This window comes from Chiroxiphia lanceolata, chromosome 12, assembly GCF_009829145.1.
Source record: "Chiroxiphia lanceolata isolate bChiLan1 chromosome 12, bChiLan1.pri, whole genome shotgun sequence".
NCBI classification, from domain to species: domain Eukaryota; kingdom Metazoa; phylum Chordata; class Aves; order Passeriformes; family Pipridae; genus Chiroxiphia; species Chiroxiphia lanceolata.
Window position 1 is genome coordinate 292647 of NC_045648.1, and position 20912 is coordinate 313558.

The window sequence follows — 20912 nt, forward strand, 5'->3', positions numbered from 1 at the left end:
CGTCTGTCCGTCAATACCTCCGCCGTCACCTCCGGTCCCGCCCCTCCCTCCCGCTGCCGCCCCGCCATGGCGGCGCCCGCCCGCGCCTGGCTCGTGTTCGGGTTCAGCCCCGAGGAGGCGGCCGGGGAGCTGGGCCCGGGCCCGGCGCCGCGGCGGCTGGAGGCGGGTCCCGAGGGGATCCTCCGCGTGTGGCCCGCGTGGAGCTACGTGGTCGTGGAGACCGGTGAGCGCCCCCGGTGCCCCGGTCCCTCCCGCCGTTCCGGTGTGGCCCTTTGCCGGCCAGTGCACGGTTCCCCCCCCCGTCCCCGTCCCCCTTCCGCCCCGCGCCGGTCCCCTCGGTCCGTCCTGTCGGACTCGGGATGAGACCCCTCCGCCCTCCCACCGCGCCGGTTCCCCCGGGATGTCCCCGTTTCCCCTCGGTGCCGGTCCCCCCGGGTGTGTCTGTGTTCCCATGCGTTGCCGGTCCCCCCGGGTGTGTCTGTGTTCCCATGCGTTGCCGGTCCCCCCGGGTGTGTCTGTGTTCCCATGCGTTGCCGGTCCGCCCGGGTTGTCCCCGTCCCGCCCCCCGGGATGCTCCCCGCTGGTTCCCCCGTGACGTTCCCGTCCCGGCCTCCCAGACCCCCGGGCTGTCTCCGTCCCGCCCCGCGCACTGTCCCCAGCGCCGGTCCCTGAAGTGCCACCGCGGTAGGCGCGGGGCTGGAGGTGCGGAGCGCGGGGCTGCGGCGGCGGCTGCCGGGCTGGGCCGAGGCGCTGCCGTCCGAGACGCACCTGGTGCTGCGGGGCCCGGCCGAGGCCCGCGCCTGGCGGCGGGAGGCGGCGGTGACGGGCGCGCTGCAGGACGAGCCCGCCTGGAGCCGGGCGCTGCCACCGGAGCCCTGCCAGCCGCTGCCGCTGCTGCCCGGCGGCTTCGCCACGCCGCGGCCGCCGTTCTTCACCGCGCTGCCGGCCGGGCTGCGCGCCCGGCGGCTCGCCCTGGGCACGGAGCACGCCCTGGCGCTGGGAGCCGCCGGCGAGGTCTTCACCTGGGGCGGCGGCAGGTGAGCGGGGGCTGTGGGGGCACAGGGGTGCGTGAGAGGGGCAGCAGCGGTCTCGGGAGGGAAGCTGGTGGGTCACGGGTGGGGATTCAGGAACAACAGGATAAACACTGTGCTGAGGGGATGCAGAGAGAATGACGGGGATGCAGAATGAGTTTGGAGGATACAGGAGGGACTTTGTGGGGTGCAGTGAGAGGATGTCCAGACGGGGGTCACCTCAGGGACTGAGCCCCTCCTTAGCCTGCAGGCTTTAGACACACCAGTTCACATCTCTGTAGTGTTGATTGGTGAGTCAACACAGTAACATAATCTAATTAAGTGATTAAATGATCACCAGCGAATTCACTAGTAACCACCCTGTTCATTGCATCCTGATCTCTCTGTTATTCCCTGTGTTGCACAGAATTACTGAGCTTCAGTTAATAACTTTTGAGCCATCTGGATCACATACAGGTGCTACTGTGTTATGGTCCTTCTCTCCGCCCTTGCATACTGCCTGGGGCTGGGATATCCCTCCTGATTTTTCCGTGGGGGTGTGGGGGCTCCAGAAGAATATGGGAGTGCGGTTGGGACAATAGTATTGGGGCACCAGCCCCAGGTGCCCCATGCTCACCCCCATGCTGATGGGAGCTGTTCCTCACCCGAGCCAGGTCCTGCTGGGTACCAGCACATCCCTCCGAGGACACTTGGGTGTCTCTGTGTGACCACTGAGGTCCCTGCTCTGTTCCTGCTGCTCTGTTAACTTGCCACACCAACACCAGCTCTGTGTTTCCGAGCTGGAGGTTTGTTCCATCAGTCTGACAGTTCAGTGCCAGATCCCTCTGCTATAGCCTGTGGGAGAGCAGTGAACCCCTTGGGAAAAGCCTCCAGCCCCATGTCACCTGCCAGCCACTGAACTTGGGTACATTTAACAGCCAGCGGCATCGCTCAGTTTATTCCCAAGGAGGTGTTTGTTCATTTGGGGGTTGCCTGTGCAGGTGCTGCCCCAGTCAGGTTTTCCGAGGAGGCACCAGAGGGCCTGGCCCCAGGTCCTCGTGCCCTGGATCCATGAGTTCTGCTGGTGCATGATGAGGCTTGGCCACAGGAGCTGGCTGTTCCCATCTGTAGGGTGGAAGGGAGGCTGTGTTCCTCTTTCTTTGCCACTTATGGAAGACAAATGCAGTACTGACCATCAGTCAGTGTCACAAGCTGTGTACCTTGGCCCAGTGCCCTCCCCATTCCTCATTGCTCAGGAGCTTTTCACTCCCCAGTCCCTTCTCCTCAATTGCTGGCTCTAGGCCAGCTGGTAGCAAACACAGCTCATGGCAAACACAAAACTCAGTTTACATCAGCAGTTCTTGCTTTGCAGACACTGTTATTTTATCCTTCTTGCCTTCAGCGGAAAGGTTTCTATATGTGGGAATGTGTACTTTAGGATTAACCTTTTTGGAATTTGGTTATTCAACACGGCTGAGAATGCTCTCACCCATCCCTTGCCAGCTGTGTCCTGCAGTGTGACAGCTCTGCTGTGTAACGGATAGATGCTGGCCCAGCTCACCCCTTTGTAGCCCCTCTCTTACTGCTGGCTGTGCTTGCCATCACCCTCTCGGGCTGGAGCCCCTTTCCTGTTGCAGCATACCCTTTCCTGTCCCTGAGCTCTCAGTGTCTCTTTGCCTTGGTCCTCTGCTGATCCCTCCTGTGGAAGGTGAAAATGCTTCCCAGTGCTGTGCATTAGCACAGCTGTTGGCTGTCTGGGCTGTCATATTGGTGCTCCCCAGACCACACAGGCCAAGCTGCTCCTCTCCCTCCTACAGCCCCCACCAGCTCCTCCTGCTTCTGCCCCAGCTCTGACAACTAAAGCCCCTAGTGGTCTGTCCCACTGCTCCCCAGTGACCCCTGGCTGTAACTGGGATGTGGTGCTGGCATCGCCCTACCACCGACGCTCGGCTTTTCCCTATTCCTTCAGCATCTCAAGCTTTGCCAGCCTGGATGGTGCTGGGAGCTGTGTCATCCCATGGCTGGCGCTGCCTGTGCCCCCCATCCCACGGTTGGCAGCACACAGGGGGACACAGTTTGCCCACGTAGGGAGGATTCACACACCTTAGGGTGTGTCTCTGGATCCTGCCCTCATTTGTACCATGGGAAACATTTGTGCTGGCAGCTGGTGCCTCCCCGGGATGAGCCCGGACTTGTCTCTGGTGGGATCCCTCCTGTGCTTCGAGGCTCGGGGCCAAACCGATTGGCACTGCTGGTTGCTGGCTTAGCATGGCCCAATGAGCTCTGCAATCGATCCCCTGCTCACTGCACTGACTCATAAAAATATTGATCAATCTGAAGTTGTGTCATCGCTGCACAGTGCACACCGACTGTGCGATGACACAGACTCTTGTCTCACACGTTGTGCCATGCCTGCTGCAGCTCGCCAAGCTGCAGGGCATGGGGGCACCCTCCTTCCCTGCCCCAACCTGAGCCCTGTGCCTCCGCTGCACCCCTCTGGCGTTGGGTGGTCATGGGAGGCTGGGTCTGTGTCAGTGGCAGCAGGAAGGGCTTGGTGGGGAGTGTGGGCTGGAGGCACGAGGGCTGGAGGCAGTGGCATATGGGGGTATCTGTCTGTCTGTCCCTCTGTGTGTCCCTGCAGGCACGGGCAGCTCGGCCACGGGACGCTGGAGTCGGAGCCGCAGCCACGGCTGGTGGAGGCGCTGGCCGGGGTGCCCATGTGGGCAGTGGCAGCTGGCGGGTGGCATTCGGCCAGCGTTAGTGGTGAGGGGCTGGGCCTGGTGTGGGAGGTCAGGGCGCTGGTGGCAGCATACGGCCCTGGTGGGACCTGGCCCAGGGGTGGGGAATGGGGTGTTGGTGCCCCCAGAGCACCCAGCGCTGCTGCTAAGGGCTGAACTGTGCCTGATGCATTTCCCCTCCACCCTGCAGAGGCAGGAGACCTGTACATGTGGGGCTGGAACGAGTCAGGGCAGCTGGCTCTGCCCTCCAAAGCACTGGTAGAGGAGCGGGCTCAGGATGATGTGTGCACAGGTGGGTGCTGCTGGCTGGGCTGCAGGCGGGGGGTGCAGGGTCTCTGCACGGCTGAATGCAGGGCCGGTGCAGTTCAAGCCTGCAGGAAATGCTGGTGGTGCCCAGTCGCTCCTGGGACCTGAGAGTCAGCTCTTCAACAGGAAATACCAAGCTGGTGCCCCGCCAGGAGCAGTCGGCTGCCAAAGACACCCCATTCATCTCCATCCAGGCATTCCCAGCGCTGCTGGATCTGCCACAGGACCTGGAGGTCAGTGGGGTCAGCTGTGGGTCCCGACACACAGCTGTTGTCACACGTGAGTGCCTGGTGGGGCTGGGGGCAGCACCCCTCGGGGTGGGGGGGTGGGCTGTGGGGGCTGGGGCTCACTGGGACCTGATGGGCAGCACCCCTGGGGGTGAGGGGGGGCTGGGGGGGGCAGGGGCTCACCAGGCACTGGCTGATGGTGCTGTCCTGCTTGCAGGAGGTGGAGAGCTCTACACCTGGGGCTGGGGTAAGTGACACCTTGGCTTTGGGACCTTACAGCCCCCACAGGAGCAGCTTCTGGTTCCTGCTCCTTCACCCTTGGCTCTTTTATCACTGTGAGGGGCCTGTTTGTGCCAGGGGGCTTTCGCGTTCCCTCTCCCCCACAAACGTCCAGGAGCCATCACCCTGTGAGGCCCCAGGGCCACATTGTGTCATGACTGTGTCTGCAGGTAAATACGGACAGCTGGGACACGGGGACATCGCCAGCTCTGACCAGGCACGTCGGGTCGAGCACCTGGTGGCCGAGGGGCTGCGGGCAGAGGAGGTGGTGTGTGGGCCCTGGACCACCTACGTCCGTGTATTGGAGTCGTGAGGCCCTGGAGCCCCCCCAACCATGGCTGCTGCCAGGAGGAGGATGAGGGCGAGCTTTGCTCTACACAACCAGCCCCAAGACCAGTCAGGATTGAGGCTGCAGGCCCTGGGGGTGGCTCCTGTTTGGCTCAGACTCCCAGAGCCGCACCTGAGATTTTGGGGTGCTGAGTTTGCCCCTCCCCATCCCCCTCCTTCCTCCCATTTCTTCTCCTCCTCCTGCTCACCACAGGCATCACCCCAACAGACTCGGAGTTGTGGACTGTACAGGGACTTTATTCACAACATCTGGAAAAATTTTTTAAATAAAAGCAAATTCTCAAGGGGGGAGCTGGAGGTGGGTTATCCTGGAGTGGGTTATCCTGCTGGGTGCAGGGGCCTCAGCACGAGGCGTTGGTGGTGGTGGAGTTGAGGATGCGGGAGGTGCTTTCAGAGCTGGAAGCCTTTGAAAGTTCGCGCTGTGGGAACAAGAAGGGGGAGAGGGGGATGAAGGGAGGGAGGGAGGGGCAGCAAGGTCAGGGCCACTGCTTTGAAGGTCAGTAGGGATGCAGGGAGAGGTTGGGATGGGCAGGGAGGGCAGCCCAACCTGCTAAGGGGAGATAGAATACTAATAATAGAACTATGTAACCTGTAGCCAATGAACGTTAAAGCCTTTGTTTGCTAAAATGTATAAATAGTAAAAAGTTTTGATAGTTGGGTGCTTGATTTGTGGGAATCCTCACCTTGCACCCTGCTCAGAATAAACAATGTCTCCTTTTAAACCTCTTTGTGCATGTTTAGAGACCTCCTAAAATCTGCAGCATCAGTAGGAAAAGGGGACAGGAACAGTTGTGTTCAGCTGCTGGAGGAAGGGAATTCCTGGCAGGAATCTGCTTCCATCACAAATCCGCCCCAGCCCCACCCAAGGCTGGGTGCCAGCCTGGGGCACAGCCTGGAGCAGGGAACCCTTCAGCTCAGTCCCAGGGCACACAGGGTGCCCCAACACCAGGTCAGTTGCCACAGGGAAGAGACAGGGGCAGTCCACTGTCACACAAAGGTAAAGCTCAGGCTCGGCCCATCCTGACAAAAGGACAGAGGCTGCCCAGGGCCCCCCAGCCCTAGAGAGCAAAGCCCCATCCACTGGCAGCCCCCCGCGGGCTCTGCTCACCCCACCACCCCGAGACTAGTGGAGAAGGTGGGACTGAAGCAGTGTCCCCCTTACGGGCTCAACAAGCAGAGCTGGGCCTTGGGCTCTGTCCCCACACAGGGGTGTTGTTGAGCCCAGCCTGGCCCCTGTGCGGGTGTCTGTCTCCACTGGCTGCTCAGGGGCCGTGTGAGGCAGGAGCAGCGTGAGACCTCCACCACCAAACTGCAGTTTGAAGTTCTCCATGTGGAGCCACAGGCACTGGCAGGAGCAGCCACCCTGCGTGGGGACATGGGGGGGACACAGCCCTGGGGTGCTCGGGGAAGGGGGAGCGTCTGTCCTGTGCCACCTGGGGAGGGGGTGGGGTTAGAAGAGGTGAATTACCACAAACTCAGAATAGGTGCTGGCAACAGAACTAACGCTGTGGTTACGCTGGGCAGGGGCTGTGGGGGTGCACCCACCGCTCAGGGTGGTTCCATCCAGCTGGGACATGTTCTCCTTGTTCCACTGCCTCAGCCTGGGTCGGGGGGGCTTCGCTGCCGTGCGGCTGGGGGTCCGGGCACGGCCAAACTGCAGGAGGAGGCAACAGTTACGGGATGCAGGAAGCAAGCAGAGGCAGGAGAGCTGTGGCAGCTTCAGTGCCTGTCTCTCTGTGAGGCCAGAGCGGTGTCAAGCTCTGGGTACCCTCCGGAGTCTAGGGCTGGATTCTAGTCTCAGAAACATATAGCATAGAGTCACAGAATCCTGGAAATGGTTTGGGTGGGAAAGGACCTTAAAAAGCCCATCTTGTTCCACCCCAGAGGCAGGGGTGCCATTCACTAGACTAGAGTGCTCAGGCCCTGTCCAGCAGCACAACCATATTTTGAAGGTCCCCCAAGCTGCAGGCTCAGCAGCAAGGAACAGGGGTATACTAGAAATCTGGGCTGGAGAAAGATTTCCTGCCACCCTCCTCCTCCCTCAGGTCCCAGAAACTCCCCACCAGGACGGCAGCAGCCTCACGGAGCAGGCTGCAGACAAACAGGACCTTCAGCCCCTCAGGAACTTGGCAGGGGAAGCAGAAAGCACAGGGTGACAGCAGGCAGAGCTGTGCCACCCTGGTTTGCCCATCCCAGCCCTGGGCAGGGAGTCCCCCAAGGCCCCTCACCTTCTTCCCAGAGGGCGGCAGCCGAGACGTGGGTGAGTGGGAGATGGTTCCCCCAAAGGCTGAGCGAACTGTGCTGTTGGGAGTAGTGCTGGTGATGGAGGTGCCGTGGAACTGAGGAGAAAGCAGAGCACGCATTACACGAGGGACACCTCCCTGCAGAGCCAGAGCACCCTGACCCCTCCCACGGGGCCAAGGCCAGCCCAAGGCCAGGCTCCAGCTTGGGGAGAACTCAGCTCTGGGCAGGGCCCTGGCCCAGCTGCACTGCTCCACAGGGACATTTTACCTTCCTTACTTTGGCAGGTGTGTGGGGGCTGAGGACACGCCGCTTGATGGGGGTCCGTGGGGTGCTGCCATACAGCATCTCTGTTTCTATCTGCCGGCTCTTCTTCAGGTGCTGCGGGAGACACGTGCACTTACACACCTGAACACCGTGGAGTTGGTGCACCTCTGTGCCACTGCCAGTGGGCACTGCCCTGCCAACAGCTTGGCAAGGCCATGCAGCAGGAATTTCACCAAAGATTTACAGGTATCCAGAGCCAAGTGGCACCTCTGGCACAGCTGGGGCCAAGAAAGAGGCTCAGCACACACAGACACAACTGCAATGGGCACCTGTCCCACTACCTGCTGCTTCCAGGCTGGGATTGAGCAGGCAGAGCCCAGGGCAGCAGCTGGGGGGCACTGGGGCCCAGCACAGACACTCCCAGGCTGGCATTCCCAGGAAGGAGCCAGCACGCTCAGCTCCACACTCACCCGCTCCTGCTTCTCCTTCTCCTTCTCTAGGCGGTACAGCTGCCACTGCTCTGACACGTATTCCATGAACTGCTGCCCCTTAACCAGGAAAGGCTCCTTGAACTCCTGCTCCCAGGCTTGGACCTTTCTCTCCAGCTCCTCCTGCAGCTGATCAGGACATGAGGTCAGTGTAGGGACTGACAAACGCGGGTGTCCCCATGCTCAGGGATCCCTTCTCCCTGGTCAGTGGGACCACAGCTCCTTCCCCAGGGCTAGACCTACCCTGGACAGCGTCTTCTGCAGCTTTGCTCGCTGCTTCTCCTCCTTTAGCAGGTTCCCCCCGCGGTTGGTGAAGCGGCTGGGGTCAGTTGCTTTTCTCTGGAAGAGAAGGGGGATCAGAAGAGACTTAAAGACACCACCCAGCTCCCCCCACCCCCCGGAGAGCCAGCCTTGCACAAACACCCCAGTGCTCAAGACAGCACCTCATCCCTGCACTGGCCCACTGTGCCTCCCCAGTGCCTCCCTGCTCCTTCCCAGAGCACTCAGCCCCTGGGAGCAGAGGTGTGTGCTGCCCCATGACCCAGTGTGCTCCTGCCCAGACGATACCTCCAGCTCCAGGAACAGCTTCCAGTTCTCCTCCCATTTCTGAACCGCCTCAAACAGATCTTTGTGTGTTTCATAGTAGCTCTTTATCTTGCCCACCTCGTGATCATGCAGCTCGAGTAGGGTCTCCGTATAATCCTCTGGAAGGGCACAACAGCCTCATCAGGGGGCAGCTGGGACCCCCGGACCCCTCCCCACAGCTGCCTGGCCAGCTGGCACCCACCATCATAGAAGGGGCTGAAGCCTTCCCTCTGCTCCTGGCTGTAGAAACATTTGTCCCAGTAGTCAGCCAGCTCTGCCCGGATTGCCTGGATCACGGATTTCATGTTCTGCAGCTTCAGCTCCTCCAGGTGGTCCACTTCCAACTGCAGCTGCTCCCAGGATCAGAGCACAGGTCAGGGAGAAAGAGGAGGGGCAGAACAGGATTCATCTTCTGCACAAGCCACTTTCTAGGATGAGGCAGCTGCCAGCACCAACCCTCAGCTCCTCCCCCCACGAGGGCAGGATTTGGCCCACTCCCTTCACCACTGACTGAGCAAACAGGAGCATGAGAGCCCCAGGAGCTACTACCCCCAGCCCTCCTGCCTTGGGCATAGCAGGGTCCTTACAGCTCTCCTGGTTTTGGCTCTGGACCCATCCATGTGCACAGCCGAGGTCTCTCTCTCCTCCTGTGGGATCTGCAGCCTTTCCCAGAGCGCGACAATCCTGGAGCGCAGCTCTGCGCACACGGCCTCGTTCAGAGCCCGCCGGGCTTCCAGCTGCAGGCAGGGGGAGCAGGGGGTCAGTGCAGCCCTTGGCTCTGCTACACCCGCAAAGCCATGCACTTGGCACCCAAGATCACCCCCCAAAAGGATGTTCTGACATACAGCCTTGCCCAAAAGCCAGCCGTCACTCTTGCCTTGTGATGGCAGCTGGTGTCAGAACCCACAGCAGCCCCAAATGCTGCCTCAGTGCACAGCGTACCTGCTGCAGCAGGTTCTGGAGGGCCACGATGTTGTCCTTGGACAGGCAGAACTCCTCCTCGTTCTCGCACACCACGTCCCGCTCGAAGCTGGTGTCCGGGGTGTGGTCCAGCTCCTCCATGAGCAGGATGATCTGACGCTTGTTGCTGACAAACTCTTCCCGCCTTTGCTCCTGGGGGTGAGGGGCAGTGTCAGGAACCAGTGGGCCCCTCTTGGGTCCTTCACCAACCCCCTCAGTCTCTCCGCTCACCTTCAGGGTGTTGAGGGAGGCCACGTGGCGCCGGTAGCAGTCCAGGTCCTCCAGGCTGGGCACAGCACTGCTGTCAATGCTGAACAGGGCTGTGCATAGGATATCACACAGGTCCCGGTCCTGTTCCTGCAGGGCCTTCAGCTCCTGCTTCCGATCCTGCTTCTGCCTCTGCAGCTCCTCCACACGCATGCGCAGATTCTTCTCCATCTGCAGGATGGTACTTTCCTCCTCTGTCTGCAAGAGGCCAGAAATCAGCTCTGCTCTACACCTTTCCCACACCTAGCTCATGTTTTAGGATTTTAAATGAAGTCCAGGGACACAAGCCCTGGGTCTGGGCAAGATGTTCCCCAGGAAGCTGCAAACAGAGCAGCAATACACAAAATGAGGCGACGGAGAACGCCTCACAACTGCTTCTCAACGCCTGGCCTGTAAGGAGCCACAAAGCCCTCAGCTCTACCAAGCACCCAGTTTTGAACAGGCATTTGCTTTGTGAGATCTGGCCTCTTGATACACCTAGGCAGGGTGGCAGCAGGATCCCAGCAGGGAGAAGCAACACCTCACCTCAAAGGGGCCCAGCTGGAGCTCACTGCACAAGGTGTCCAGCTCCTTCCGGCACACGGCGATGCTCTTCAGGAGACGCTCCTTCAGGCTCTGCTCCTCCGCCACCATCATGTCCAGGAGACTCTGTGGCACAGGCGTGGTTCAATGCAGGGGGTGAGGATGGAGAGCACGCAGGGAACATGCAGGTAGAGCAGGCAGAGCAGCAGGGCCACCACTGGAGACCTCTGCCGGGGCTGAGTGAGGGTGGGCAGTGTGGGGGCCCCAGTGGGACAGGGCCAGGGCAGAGGTGCAGTGACAGCCCTGGATGCTCCCACCCGGGCAGGGATCCCCATCGGTCCAGTCCTGGGGCCCTGAGAGAGCTCATGCCAAGCTGCCCGGGTCCCGGACTGGGGGCTCGACAGCGAGTCCGGTGAGTCTCCAACCCGGGGACGCGCCCCCGCCCTTCACCTTGATGTGCTGCTTGACGACGTCGGTGCGCTCCAGGCGCTGCTCCTCGGGAATGCCGATCTCCTCCCAGATGTCCCGCAGGGCCGCCATGGCCCGGTTCAGGCAGGACGCGGCCTCGGCCGCCAGGACCTCGCTGGGGGCACCGCGGGCGTCACGGCCAAGGGCGGGCTCCGGGCCGAGCGCTCCCGCAGCCGCCGGCTCCCATCGCGCCGCGCCCCCCCAGACACGGTTCTCGGTATCCCCGTTCCCTGTCTCCTCCACGTTCCTGGTATCACCCCCGCTCCCGGTATCCCCGTTACTGTCCCCGCGTTCCCAGTATCCCCCTGTTCCCCGTCTTCCTCATTCCTGGTATCCCCCAGTTTCCTGTCTCCCTCATTCCTGGTATCCCCCCGTTCCCTGTCCCCCCGTTCCCGGTATCCCCCCGTTCCCGGTATCCCCCCGTTCCCTGTCCCCCCGTTCCCGGTATCCCCCCGTTCCCGGTATCCCCCCGTTCCCGCACCTTTTCCTCATCGCTCCCGCCGGACGCCGCCGCTCCGCCGATTCGAACTCCCCTCCCGGCCGCGCTGATTGGCTGTCGCGTCACCGCGGCCCCGCCCACAACCGCCACTCGGGCCGCGCCCTGCCCCGCCCCAAGCCGCCCGTCAGCCAATGGCAGCGAAGAACCTTCGGCGCTTCCATCGAATCACGGGCGAGGCCGCCGCCGTCCGGCCGCGTGCAACGGCGCCGCCGCGCGCTCGCGATGCCGCAGCGACCACGAGCCCGCGCGCGGGAGCCCGCGCGCCACACCCGGGCGGTGCCTGCGCCGCACTGCGCATGCGCCAGGGGGCCACCGGGACGGGACCCCCGCACACACCCCGGGCCCGTCCCCGCACACACCCCGGGCCGGTCGCCGTCAACAGAGCCGTTTATTGGCAGGGGCTGCAGGGGCTGCAGGGACCCCAGGGCTCAGGCCCTGGCCTCGATCATGGCCTCCATCATCCGGGCGCTGTTGGTGATGGCCGTGGTCAGGAAGATGAACTTGCACCCTACGAGATGGGACCTGTCAGTGCCCCGGCTATGCCCAGGGGCAGCCCCAGCGCTCCCAGCTCTGTCCCTGGCCATTTCCTGGAAGAACCTCGTACCTCACCACCCCCTTCCCCATGGACTTCAGCCAGCATTAGCCCTGAGTGTGGCCTCTGCTCGGCTCCACGCTGCGAGGGCGGGACCCCCAGGTTGCTGCCTGCTCCCTGCCCCTTGCAGGCAGCTCCTACCTCTCTCTTTCCCCAGGAAGCGGAGGGCAGCGATTTCGGAGAACGTGCAGCCCCCCAGGAAGACAGTGAGGATGACACGCTGGGACTCCCAGGTGGGGTTGTCCTCCACAGTGCTGTCTGGATGGCACAGAGCATGGTGGGACCCCCGCCAGCCCCCAGCCCCCCCATCCCCAGCCTGGCCCAGCCGCTACCTGAGACCGAGAACTCGTTGCCATTGAGCAGCCGCACGACCTCCTCCAGGCCCTGCCAGCCCCGGCGCTCCAGCACCTGAGGGATGGGCGGGTCAGGCTGGCCACAGAGGCTGGGCATGGCTCGGGAGGCTCCGAGCAGCAGATGAGCATTATCAGCCTCAGCCCTGGGCAGAGGAACCCCCAGTGGACCCCCTGAGGGAGGTAGGGCCCAAGGGGATGTGCCCAGTTCTCCCCCACGGCAGGTGAGCTCACCTGCTCAATGATCTTGCAGCTCAGGGGCACGTAGGCCCCGCCGAAAACATACGCCATGTCCCGGGGCATTTTGAGGTCGTACTCGCCCTCCACCCGGGGGATCTGCAGGGATAGGCAACACCAGGGGTATGGGACCAGTCTGCCTGGGGCCTCACCCCCCTTCAGAGGCGCAGGGGGTGAGGAGGGACAGACACTCTGCCCCCACCTCCTGCCCCGCTGCCCCACGACCAGCATTGCATAGCCTGGGCAGGCAGTGCATCGGGGGGCCACGGACAGAAATGTCACTGCACCAGCACCCCAGCACCTCTCCATTGGCCCAGGACAGAGGCCACAGGGCTGACCCCAGGACAGCTCTGTTTGAAGGGAGCAAGGCAAGCCCCAGCCCTCCATCACACTGGTCAAGGGCAGAGTGGGAAGCTGGCACTGCCCCCCGGTCCCACAGAGAAGCCCGCAGGCTGCCCAGAGTGGCTGCAGCAGCTACAGCTCCAGCCCTGAGCAGTGTGTCTTGGAGATGTCAAGCCTGCAGTCCGGGCATGGGCTCTGCTCTGTGGGCAGCAAGCAGCCCCCGAGGACATACCAACCCCAGCTTCTTGCTTATGGCTCGGAAATTGCTCTTCCTGGCCAAAGAATTGAATGCATCTGTGATCTTTCCTGGAAAACATGGCATGGAGAAATGTTTCAGAGACCCTGCCTGGGTCCCAGCCCCAGGCTGGCAGCGGGATGTGCAGAGCTGTGGGCTCTGGAGGATGGCCATGGTGGCTGCCAGCCCCCCTGCCCCTGTGGATAGCCCAGTGCCCTGCCTGCAGCACCACTGCTGAGGACACGCAGTGTCTGGAGCCTCTGCATTTGCCATGTGCTTCCAGCCAGCTCTAAGGCAGCAGGTTCTGTTGCCAGGCTCCCAAGGACATGAGGGCAGCGGGCTGGCTCACCTGCAGCACGGTCTGTGACCAGCTTGCTAACTTTGCTCTCCACCGCTGTCAGGGTCTCCCCAGCCGCCTGCTCCGTCAGCAGCCCGATGCGCTTCAAGTTGTGGAAGGTCAGCAAGTGCTCGGGCCCATAGCTCTGGGAACAGAGCAGCCAGATCAGCATGGGAAGGGTGTCCCTTCTGTAGGGGGGCACGGGCTGCTCAGAGGCCCCTGGCAGGCACAGGCAGAGCTCCTGGCTCAGGCAGAGCCTGTGGAGGCAGGGGCTATCCTTCAGAGACAGGGCCCACAGAGGCAGGGCCCATCCCTGGGGAGCACTGCTGCCCCATGTCTTGAGCCAGAGCCAGAGGGAGGGGAACCCCTGCCTTGCTCTGTTGTGACTTTCTGAGCCCCTCACCTGCAGGTACTGGGTTTTCAGGGAGCGATAGTCTTTGGGGACGAGACCTGTGGGGAGCACCAGGTGAGCTCTGTGCCAGGGCTGGGGCCCAGTGCCACCGCTCCAGCCCAGCCCAGCTGGGCACTCACCGTTCTCTGTGATGGACAGGAGGCACATGAGGCGCAGGCTCTCGATGGGGGACACCTGTGGGGAGCAGGTGGTGAGCAGGGGCAGGATAGGGCGGCTGGAGCAGCCGGTCCCACGGCCTCACCTGCCGGTCGATGTGCTCCTCAATGAAGCTGGTGCTCTCACGGATGTCGAAGCCCTCCAGCAGTGCTGTGGCGAGAGCACAGGCACTGTCACTCTGGACTCGTGCCAGCTCACCAAGCTGGGGTCCAAGCTTAGCCGCTCTCCCAGAGCCCTGGGGAACAGAGCCCCCATGCCACCCCCACACAGAGGGTACCTGACCCTATTTAGGATCTCAAGACACACCTCTACACAAAGGGACTGGGAGGACAGTGGCCATGCTGGGGACACCCAGGTGTGAGGCTGTCTGGGCCTGGGGTGAGCGGAGCTGTGGGACAGACTGGGATAGGGGTAGGTGCAGATGGGGACAGGGAGCAGTACTCACAGTGTTCAGCCTTGATGGTCTCCTGGAAGTCCTGCTTGGTTTTCTTCTTCATGATGGACTCACAGGCACCGATATCTGTGGAACCAAGACATGGCAGCTTTGCAGGGGAATGGGCTCTGCAGGGAGCTTGTCACCTCAGGCACTGGCACACACCAACGGCCCCCGCCGCCCTGCCCACAGCTTGGGTCACCTGCCCGTCCTGGGGACATGTAGCTCCCCCCTTCCCCCAGAACTCAGGCACCTGCAGTACAGCCAAGGACCCCTCCCTCCCCTCTGGTTCCTACGCAGGCTCAGCAGGCGATGCTCCTGCTTCAGTCCCTTCAGCTCCTGGGACACAAAGTCCTTCATCTGCTTGATGTCCATGCCCCGGCGCCGCTGCAGAAGGGAGAGAGCGCGTCAGGGAGGTGGCCTGGCCGTGCACAGGGACAGTGCTGCGGGTGTCCCGCACGCCGAGTGACACTCACATCGTACTGTGCCTGCAGGTTCCGCGACTTCTGGCTCAGGAAGCCGAACACGCTGGAGAAGTGCTCATTCCGGATCTGACTGAACACCTGCAGAAGCACCGCAGCTGTCGGGCCCAGCCAGCTGCACCCCCGGGGCCGGCGCCCACCAGCAGCCAGCCCCAAAACCATGGCCAGAGGCACGGCAGCCTGTGGTGATGCATCCCCCTGCACTATCGTCTGAGAAATGCTCCTTAGGGATCAGCCTTTACGAACAGCACTTGGGTTGAGCTCTTCTCAAGCTTTTCAGAAACACTGTCTGTTCCCAAGAATTAGTGCTGTCTAACAAGCTCTGTTTTTTTAACAAACAGCCTTGGAAACTTATTTTTCTTGCTTTATTCAACCCAAGAGGAATAATATTTTTATTATCAAACTTTCATAGAAAGTTACCGACCTGAATTGTGGCCAGGATGAAAAGTTACTATGAACCTTGTGACTCAAGAGCAGTTGAGTCACAGCAGTTGAGCCACAATATTCCTTTTTCATATTCCATATTCCATTTCATAGTCCAAATTCCTTTTTTTCCTTACTCTTTCCTATCCTTTTCTCTGCCCCTATTGCCATCTCAGCCTCCATATATATATTTTTGGGTTGATTTTGAATTAGAGTGATTGTTTTGCCACCGAACTTTGTCAAGCTGCCGCTTTTATATTAAACATGTTTTTTCCAATACCTTTCCAATTCCTTAAGCTTAAAACACTCATTCACAAAACAGCCCCTGTGTGTGGGGACTCTGCCAAGTTCAGAAGTGGAGCTGCACCTGCAGACCATGTTTCCCTGGTCTCTGTGCCCCAACTCATCCCAATCTGTACCGAGGGGCCCAGCAGCCCCTGGCCACTCCTGCTCAGGCTTAGGGGAGGGAATGCCCTGCTCTGCCTCCTCCCCCCATGAGGACCTGCTCCCCTGAGGCTTGGGAGGACTCACTTTGTCCTGGGCATTGAGCAGCACCTTAATACTCTTGTCAGAAGAGGTGACATCTGGCCCAAAATCCACACTGCCTGCAGGGAAGAGTGAAGAGCTGCTTTGTCCCAGCCATAGTGGCATCCCCACACGCACCAGCCCTGCTGCAGCAGAGACAGGGGATGTGGCCCAGCTGCTTGGTCAGAGCGAGGGCTGTCCTTGTGGATGACCTCCAGCAGCACCTCACATGAGGACTGTCCCCGTGGGAACAGCCCTGTGCACGACAGTGCCCGGCACAAACCCTGTGGTCTGGGCAAGGGGGTGCAGAGCCCCATGCCACCCCTGTCCTGAGTGCGCAGCCCCCGGCTGCCCCATCGTCGTCCCCGGGCACCCACCGCACTTGATACGGAAGGTGTCGTCCACCAGCCCCTCATAGACCACCTGGGAGCAGAGCGCTGTCACGTAGTCCACATCTGCAAGGAGAGCCAGTGCCAGGCTGCCCTCCCGGGGGCTCTCCCTGCCCCTCCACCGCTGCCCAAACTGCTCTCCCCTGGCCACCCTCGCCAGCTGCTCCCACCCCAGCCCACCTCTGTCCATGAGGAAGACATGTCCAATCTCAGGCTTCCTGCCCTGGCCTTCACCCTCGCTCTCCTCCTCCAGGTCCCGCCACAGCTCGTGGCTCATCTGTGAGAGGCAGAATGTGCCAGGGTGGGGGTGCAGCCAAGGCACGGCCAGGGTGTCCCACGGGGGACACTGAGGCTCATGATGGAGGACAGGCACAAGCGTTCCCCCCTCCAGTGAGCATGAGCCGCTGCTCTCCTGCCCACCCTTGGCACATGGGACCCCCAAAAGCCTGCCGAGCCCGCAGCACCGTCCGGAGGTGTGCCAGCTCTGTGGTGACATGGTGCCACACAGCTGAGGGGGACCTGAGGGACTCCCGGTGCCGGCCGTACCTTGGCACAGCGGCCGATGCCATAGGCCTTCCCAAAAGGGCCGTACAGGGAGTTCAGCAACTGCAGGGCTCTGGCAACAGGGTTGATCCAGCGGTGATCCCCCTCCTGTGGGACCAGGGAGTGTGTGCAGGCAGCTGGCTGGGAATGACTGCCAGGGGAGTGGGCTGGGGACAGAACGGGCCCTGGGCTGGGCGCTTCCAGGAGGTACGTGCACAGGAATACACGCAGGAACATGCTGGGATGCCCCAAAGCTGCTCCAGAGGGAGCAGAGGGGCCAGCACAGGGTGGGAGCAGCCACTACCCCCAAAAGCCACTCCTGGGGAGCAGACAGGACCCGTGGTGTGGCTGAGGGGCCAAGCAGGACATCACACCTGCTCTCCAAATGCTGCCCTTATCCCAAGACACAGGGGACAGGATAGGCTGCCACCCACCACGTCCCACTGACCAGGAAATAATCGCGGAAGAACTCAGGCAGCTCCATGCTGATGATATCTTCGTCCAGGGGCAGCAGGTAGAACGACCATTCGTCACAGGTGACATCTGGGTTTGGGGCAGGGAGAGGGGACTGTTACCCATCCCTGTGAATGAACAGTCCCAGGGATCGTGACAACCCCAAAACAGGGTGTCAGAGAGACAGGATGGGTGGCAGGGCCCTCTCTCTTCCCTGCAGGCAGAGGAGAGGGGCTGGTGCTGTGGTGGGCACATGCCTGCCCACAGACTGGCAGCCACCTTTGAAGCAACTCGTGTTCCCTGCCCACACACGGATCCCCATACAGGGATTCAAATGGAACCCTGCGGTGTCAGAGCTACCCTGAGCCAGCATCACAGCTCCACTCACCACCAAAGACCCCCTCTTCCTCCAGCACCATCTCACAAGCATAGAACTGGAAGAGAAGGGGAGACCCTCAGGACCAGGCAGGCTCTGAGCGGGAGAAGCTCTGGAGCGGCCCAGCTCCTTGCCAGGCATCATAACACTCGATTTTAGTTAAACATTCCTGGGTTAGTGACACACAACTTTTGGTGCCAACAGATGGGGTGGGAGGTGCAAAGGCTGGGCAGACACAGTGTGATGTGGGAATGGGCAGCGGCGTCGCACTGACCTTCTGGGGGCTGAAGATGATCTTGTACTTCCTGCTTCTCCCCGACATCTTGTCAGCATTGACAATATCTGTGGACACCCCGTACAGCCCCTGCACAGCTGCCCCCCCTCGGCTCGGGGCCCCACAGCTCACGGGGCCCCAACGCCCCGGGCACAAGTGAGGCCTCGGGCACGGGGTTCGTCTGGAGCCCCTCTCAGGCCCGCTCCCAGCGGTGGCCCAGAGCACGGGAACCCGACGAGGGACACCTGCCCCCGGTGCCGCACTCACCAGCGATGAATCTCATCGTCCTGACCCGCGGCCGCACCAGGAAGCAGAACCTGCATTATAGAAGGGAGCGAGGGCTCCTCGTACCTGGCCCTGCCTGCGCTGGGCCCTTCTTGTCCACAGCCGTGCCCGGGCTATGCAGCTGCCGCCGGGGCCGGGCCGGGCACTCACTGGTCGCTGGCGCCGGGGGCCGGCCGGGTCTCCACCTTGTACAACTTGTCCACGTCGTGCTGCTGCGGGGACACGGCGGGCTCAGCGCGGCCGGGGGTGGGGTGGGCCGCCCGCCGGGCCCTGCGGTACCTTCAGGATGGACACGTTGGCGATGCGGTCCAAGGGGCTCATCAGGTCGGCCTCGATGAAAAGGTCCTTCTTCCCGGGGAGCTGCGGGCACGGTGCGCGTGGGCTGGGACCCACCGCCCGCCCCGGGGCCTGAACCCGCCCGAGCCCACCCCGGCCCCATCGCCCCGCCGCGGCACCCCTGTCCCGCGGCCCCGGACCTGCTCCAGCAGGTAGACGAGCTGGTCCCGCGCCAGCCGCTTCAGGATCCCGAAGTCGGGCGGCTCGGGTGCGTCGCGGCGCCCGGCGAAGGCCATGGCGGGGGCCGGCGCGGCGCCCGGAACGCCCGAGCGCGGCCGCGGCGCGGCCGGAACCCCCAGCGGCGGAAGCGAGCGGCACCATAGCAACGCAGGACGCTGAGCTGCACGCACGTTTATTGGCCGCCTTACAGTCACGTGGCCACGCCGCGCTCCTCGAACAGGCGCTGCAGCGCCCCCTCCAAGGGCGCGCTGGTCCCGCGTAGCCCGGACACCACGAGCGCCGCCCACCGGAAGTACTCCTGCACGCGCTCCGCCGACCACCCTGCGGAAACATCACGTCAGTTCCGGCTGGAGCCGCCCCGGCCCTGACCTCGGTACCGGGACAGACCCAGACATCACCACCCCACAGACATATCGGGACAAACCGAGACATCACCACACACACACAGGAATATACTGAGACATCACCACACACACACACTAGGACAGACCAAGACATTGAGCCAGAGTGTGCCCAGGTGGCCAAGAAGGCCAACGGATCCTGGCCTGTATCAGGGACAGTGTGGCCAACAGGTCCAGGGAAGTGATTCTTCCACTGTACTCTGCGCTGGTGAGGCCACACCTTGAGTGCTGTGTCCAGCTCTGGGCCCCTCAGTGCAGGAGGGGCTGGAGCAGGTCCAGAGAAGAGCAACAGCACAAGTGCTGTGAGGAGAGGCTGAGGGAGCTGGGGCTGTTCAGCCTGGAGAATAGAAGGCTCAGGGGAGACCTCATCATTCTTTACAACTACCTGAAAGGAGGGTGTAGCCAGGTGGGGGTTGGTCTCTTCTCCCAGGCAGCTATCAGTAAGACAAGAGGGCTCGGTCTTAAGCTCTGCCAGGGGAGGTTTAGGTTGGATATTAGGAAGAAACTCTTTACAGAGGGGGTAATCAGGCATTGGAATGGGCTGCCCAGGGAAGTAGTGGATTCTCCATCCCTGGAGGTTTTTAGGATGAGACTGGATGTGGCACTTAGTGCCATGGTCTAGTAACCACAGCAGTAGTGGATCAAGGGTTGGACTCGATCTCAGAGGTCCTTTTCAACCCGGCTGATTCTGTGATTCTATGACCACCACACACACACACACCGGGATAGACTGAGACATCACTACACACATACCCACACTGGGACACTGGCACACAACAGGACAGACATCCCCCACACTGCCGCTGGCTGGAGCCACCCCAGGTTCAGGGTGACCTCAGCAGGTCTGTCCCTCTGTGCAGGGCGCACGACCAGCCCTGCCCCAGGCAGAGGAGCCGCCCTGGGCATGGCCGGGCCCTGCCGCGGTACCTTGGGGGGTGCAGCGGTTCAGGTCCCGCAGGTTGTACAGCTTGTCTGCCAGTTGGACCAGCTTGGCACGGGGGCTGCAGCCAGGCGCCCGCTCCACTTGCAGCCGCTTGCGCTCCATCTTGGGCAGCATCTTGTCGTCCGTCACCTCCTCCACCACGCGCCGCACATCCACCCCGAACTGCTCCTCGATCTCAGACAGCGTGGTGTCCGTGTCCTCCACCGTGTCATGCAGGAGGGCGGCCTGGGGCCAGGGATGGTCAAAGGGGCCAGGGGGTCCAGGCCAGGCCCTGCCGCAGCAGTAGCAGGCAGAGGAGGGCATGGCCTTACCTGCAGCACCACGATGTCTGTCACACCAGCCTCGTGCGCCAGGATCCTGGCGACGCCTGCGGCCAGAGCAGAGAGCTGGGAATGGGCACGGGGGGAGAAAGGGCAGCTCTGGGCCAGGACAGCTGCTCCCTGGGTTATACAGGGGCTGCACTGCACAGAGGGCAAGGAGGGGTCCCCAAGATCCACCCTGGGCACGTCCTGAGGGGTGAATTCTTAGGCTGGGCAAGCAGGCAACTCCCAGAGGCTGGCACAGCCCCCAAGGGTCCCTCATCAGCTCCCATGGGCACCGTCCACTGCAGGGCAACAGCGTGGGGGGAGCACCCACAGCAGAACACGTGGCTAGGGCAGGGGCTCAGGGACGTGGGATGGGAGAGGGGACACGGCTTTCCCCGGGGGCCGGGGTGAGGGGCTCCCGTGGGCGGGCGGCACTCAGGGGCAGGAGGGGTCCTGAGGATCCCTCGGGAGCAGGCCGCGGTGCCGGGGGTTTCCGCACCAATGGGGTGGTTGATGTAGGGGGTGCCTTCGGGGTCCTTCCGCCGCTGCTCCTTGTGCTTCCTGGCCGCGAAGTCCGCGGCCTCCAGCAGCCGCGCCACGTCCGAGCCCATCCCCGGCAGCTCGGAGCCCATGCCCGGCAGCTCGAATCCCGTCCCCGCCACCTCGCAGCCCGTGCCCGGCGCGGCGGAAGCGGCGCG

At 62.3% G+C, this 20912-nt stretch overlaps 4 protein-coding genes and 1 long non-coding RNA gene across 12 annotated transcripts; 2 read left to right on the plus strand and 3 right to left on the minus strand.

The window, feature by feature from the left end:
• Positions 1–66: 66 nt before the first annotated feature.
• Positions 67–4873, plus strand: RCCD1 (RCC1 domain containing 1). Its single transcript, XM_032700435.1, has 7 exons — positions 67–223; positions 689–1037; positions 3652–3830; positions 3939–4040; positions 4181–4333; positions 4499–4528; positions 4731–4873. The coding sequence occupies exons 1-7, from the start codon at positions 67–69 to the stop codon at positions 4871–4873; spliced, it is 1113 nt and encodes a 370-aa protein (XP_032556326.1).
• Positions 4044–11322, minus strand: PRC1 (protein regulator of cytokinesis 1). 6 transcript variants are annotated; one of them, XR_004359338.1, is made up of 16 exons: positions 11188–11322; positions 10689–10821; positions 10242–10364; positions 9681–9914; positions 9432–9602; positions 9077–9226; positions 8692–8839; positions 8472–8608; positions 8148–8243; positions 7887–8033; positions 7420–7530; positions 7137–7247; positions 6454–6562; positions 5231–5327; positions 4568–4577; positions 4044–4054 (listed from the first exon to the last, which is right to left on the minus strand). XR_004359338.1 is itself a non-coding variant. In XM_032700534.1 (16 exons), exons 1-14 carry the CDS (start codon positions 11196–11198, stop codon positions 5250–5252), a joined length of 1827 nt encoding a protein of 608 aa, XP_032556425.1. In that variant the 5' UTR covers positions 11199–11322; the 3' UTR covers positions 4044–4054; positions 4568–4577; positions 5231–5249. The 6 variants fall into 6 exon arrangements, 5 of the variants coding, with proteins under 5 accessions (XP_032556425.1, XP_032556426.1, XP_032556423.1 ...); XM_032700534.1 differs by having other exon boundaries at positions 6377–6562; positions 7429–7530; XM_032700535.1 differs by having other exon boundaries at positions 6413–6562.
• Positions 7435–10448, plus strand: LOC116793007. The gene is made up of 3 exons (XR_004359339.1): positions 7435–7662; positions 7917–8049; positions 8669–10448. It is a non-coding gene; the product is annotated as an uncharacterized LOC116793007 (long non-coding RNA).
• A 252-nt stretch (positions 11323–11574) lies between the features above and the next one.
• VPS33B (VPS33B late endosome and lysosome associated) lies at positions 11575–18652 on the minus strand. Of its 3 annotated transcripts, none has more exons than XM_032700529.1 (23): positions 18526–18652; positions 18329–18409; positions 18200–18261; positions 18032–18081; positions 17765–17832; positions 17503–17548; positions 17110–17204; positions 16665–16769; positions 16299–16395; positions 16107–16184; positions 15736–15809; positions 14776–14862; positions 14596–14686; positions 14312–14386; positions 13952–14016; positions 13830–13884; positions 13702–13748; positions 13311–13443; positions 12959–13032; positions 12382–12483; positions 12130–12205; positions 11939–12055; positions 11575–11713 (listed from the first exon to the last, which is right to left on the minus strand). In XM_032700529.1, the coding sequence occupies exons 1-23, from the start codon at positions 18619–18621 to the stop codon at positions 11634–11636; spliced, it is 1854 nt and encodes a 617-aa protein (XP_032556420.1). In that variant the 5' UTR covers positions 18622–18652; the 3' UTR covers positions 11575–11633. The 3 variants fall into 3 exon arrangements, with proteins under 3 accessions (XP_032556420.1, XP_032556421.1, XP_032556422.1); XM_032700530.1 differs by having other exon boundaries at positions 18200–18258; positions 18526–18651; XM_032700531.1 differs by lacking the exon at positions 16665–16769 and having other exon boundaries at positions 18526–18651.
• Positions 18653–18715: 63 nt separating this feature from the next.
• On the minus strand, positions 18716–20911 carry HDDC3 (HD domain containing 3). The gene is made up of 4 exons (XM_032700540.1): positions 20714–20911; positions 20221–20276; positions 19894–20134; positions 18716–18886 (listed from the first exon to the last, which is right to left on the minus strand). The coding sequence occupies exons 1-4, from the start codon at positions 20844–20846 to the stop codon at positions 18756–18758; spliced, it is 561 nt and encodes a 186-aa protein (XP_032556431.1). The 5' UTR covers positions 20847–20911; the 3' UTR covers positions 18716–18755.
• Between the last annotated feature and the right edge of the window lies 1 nt (position 20912).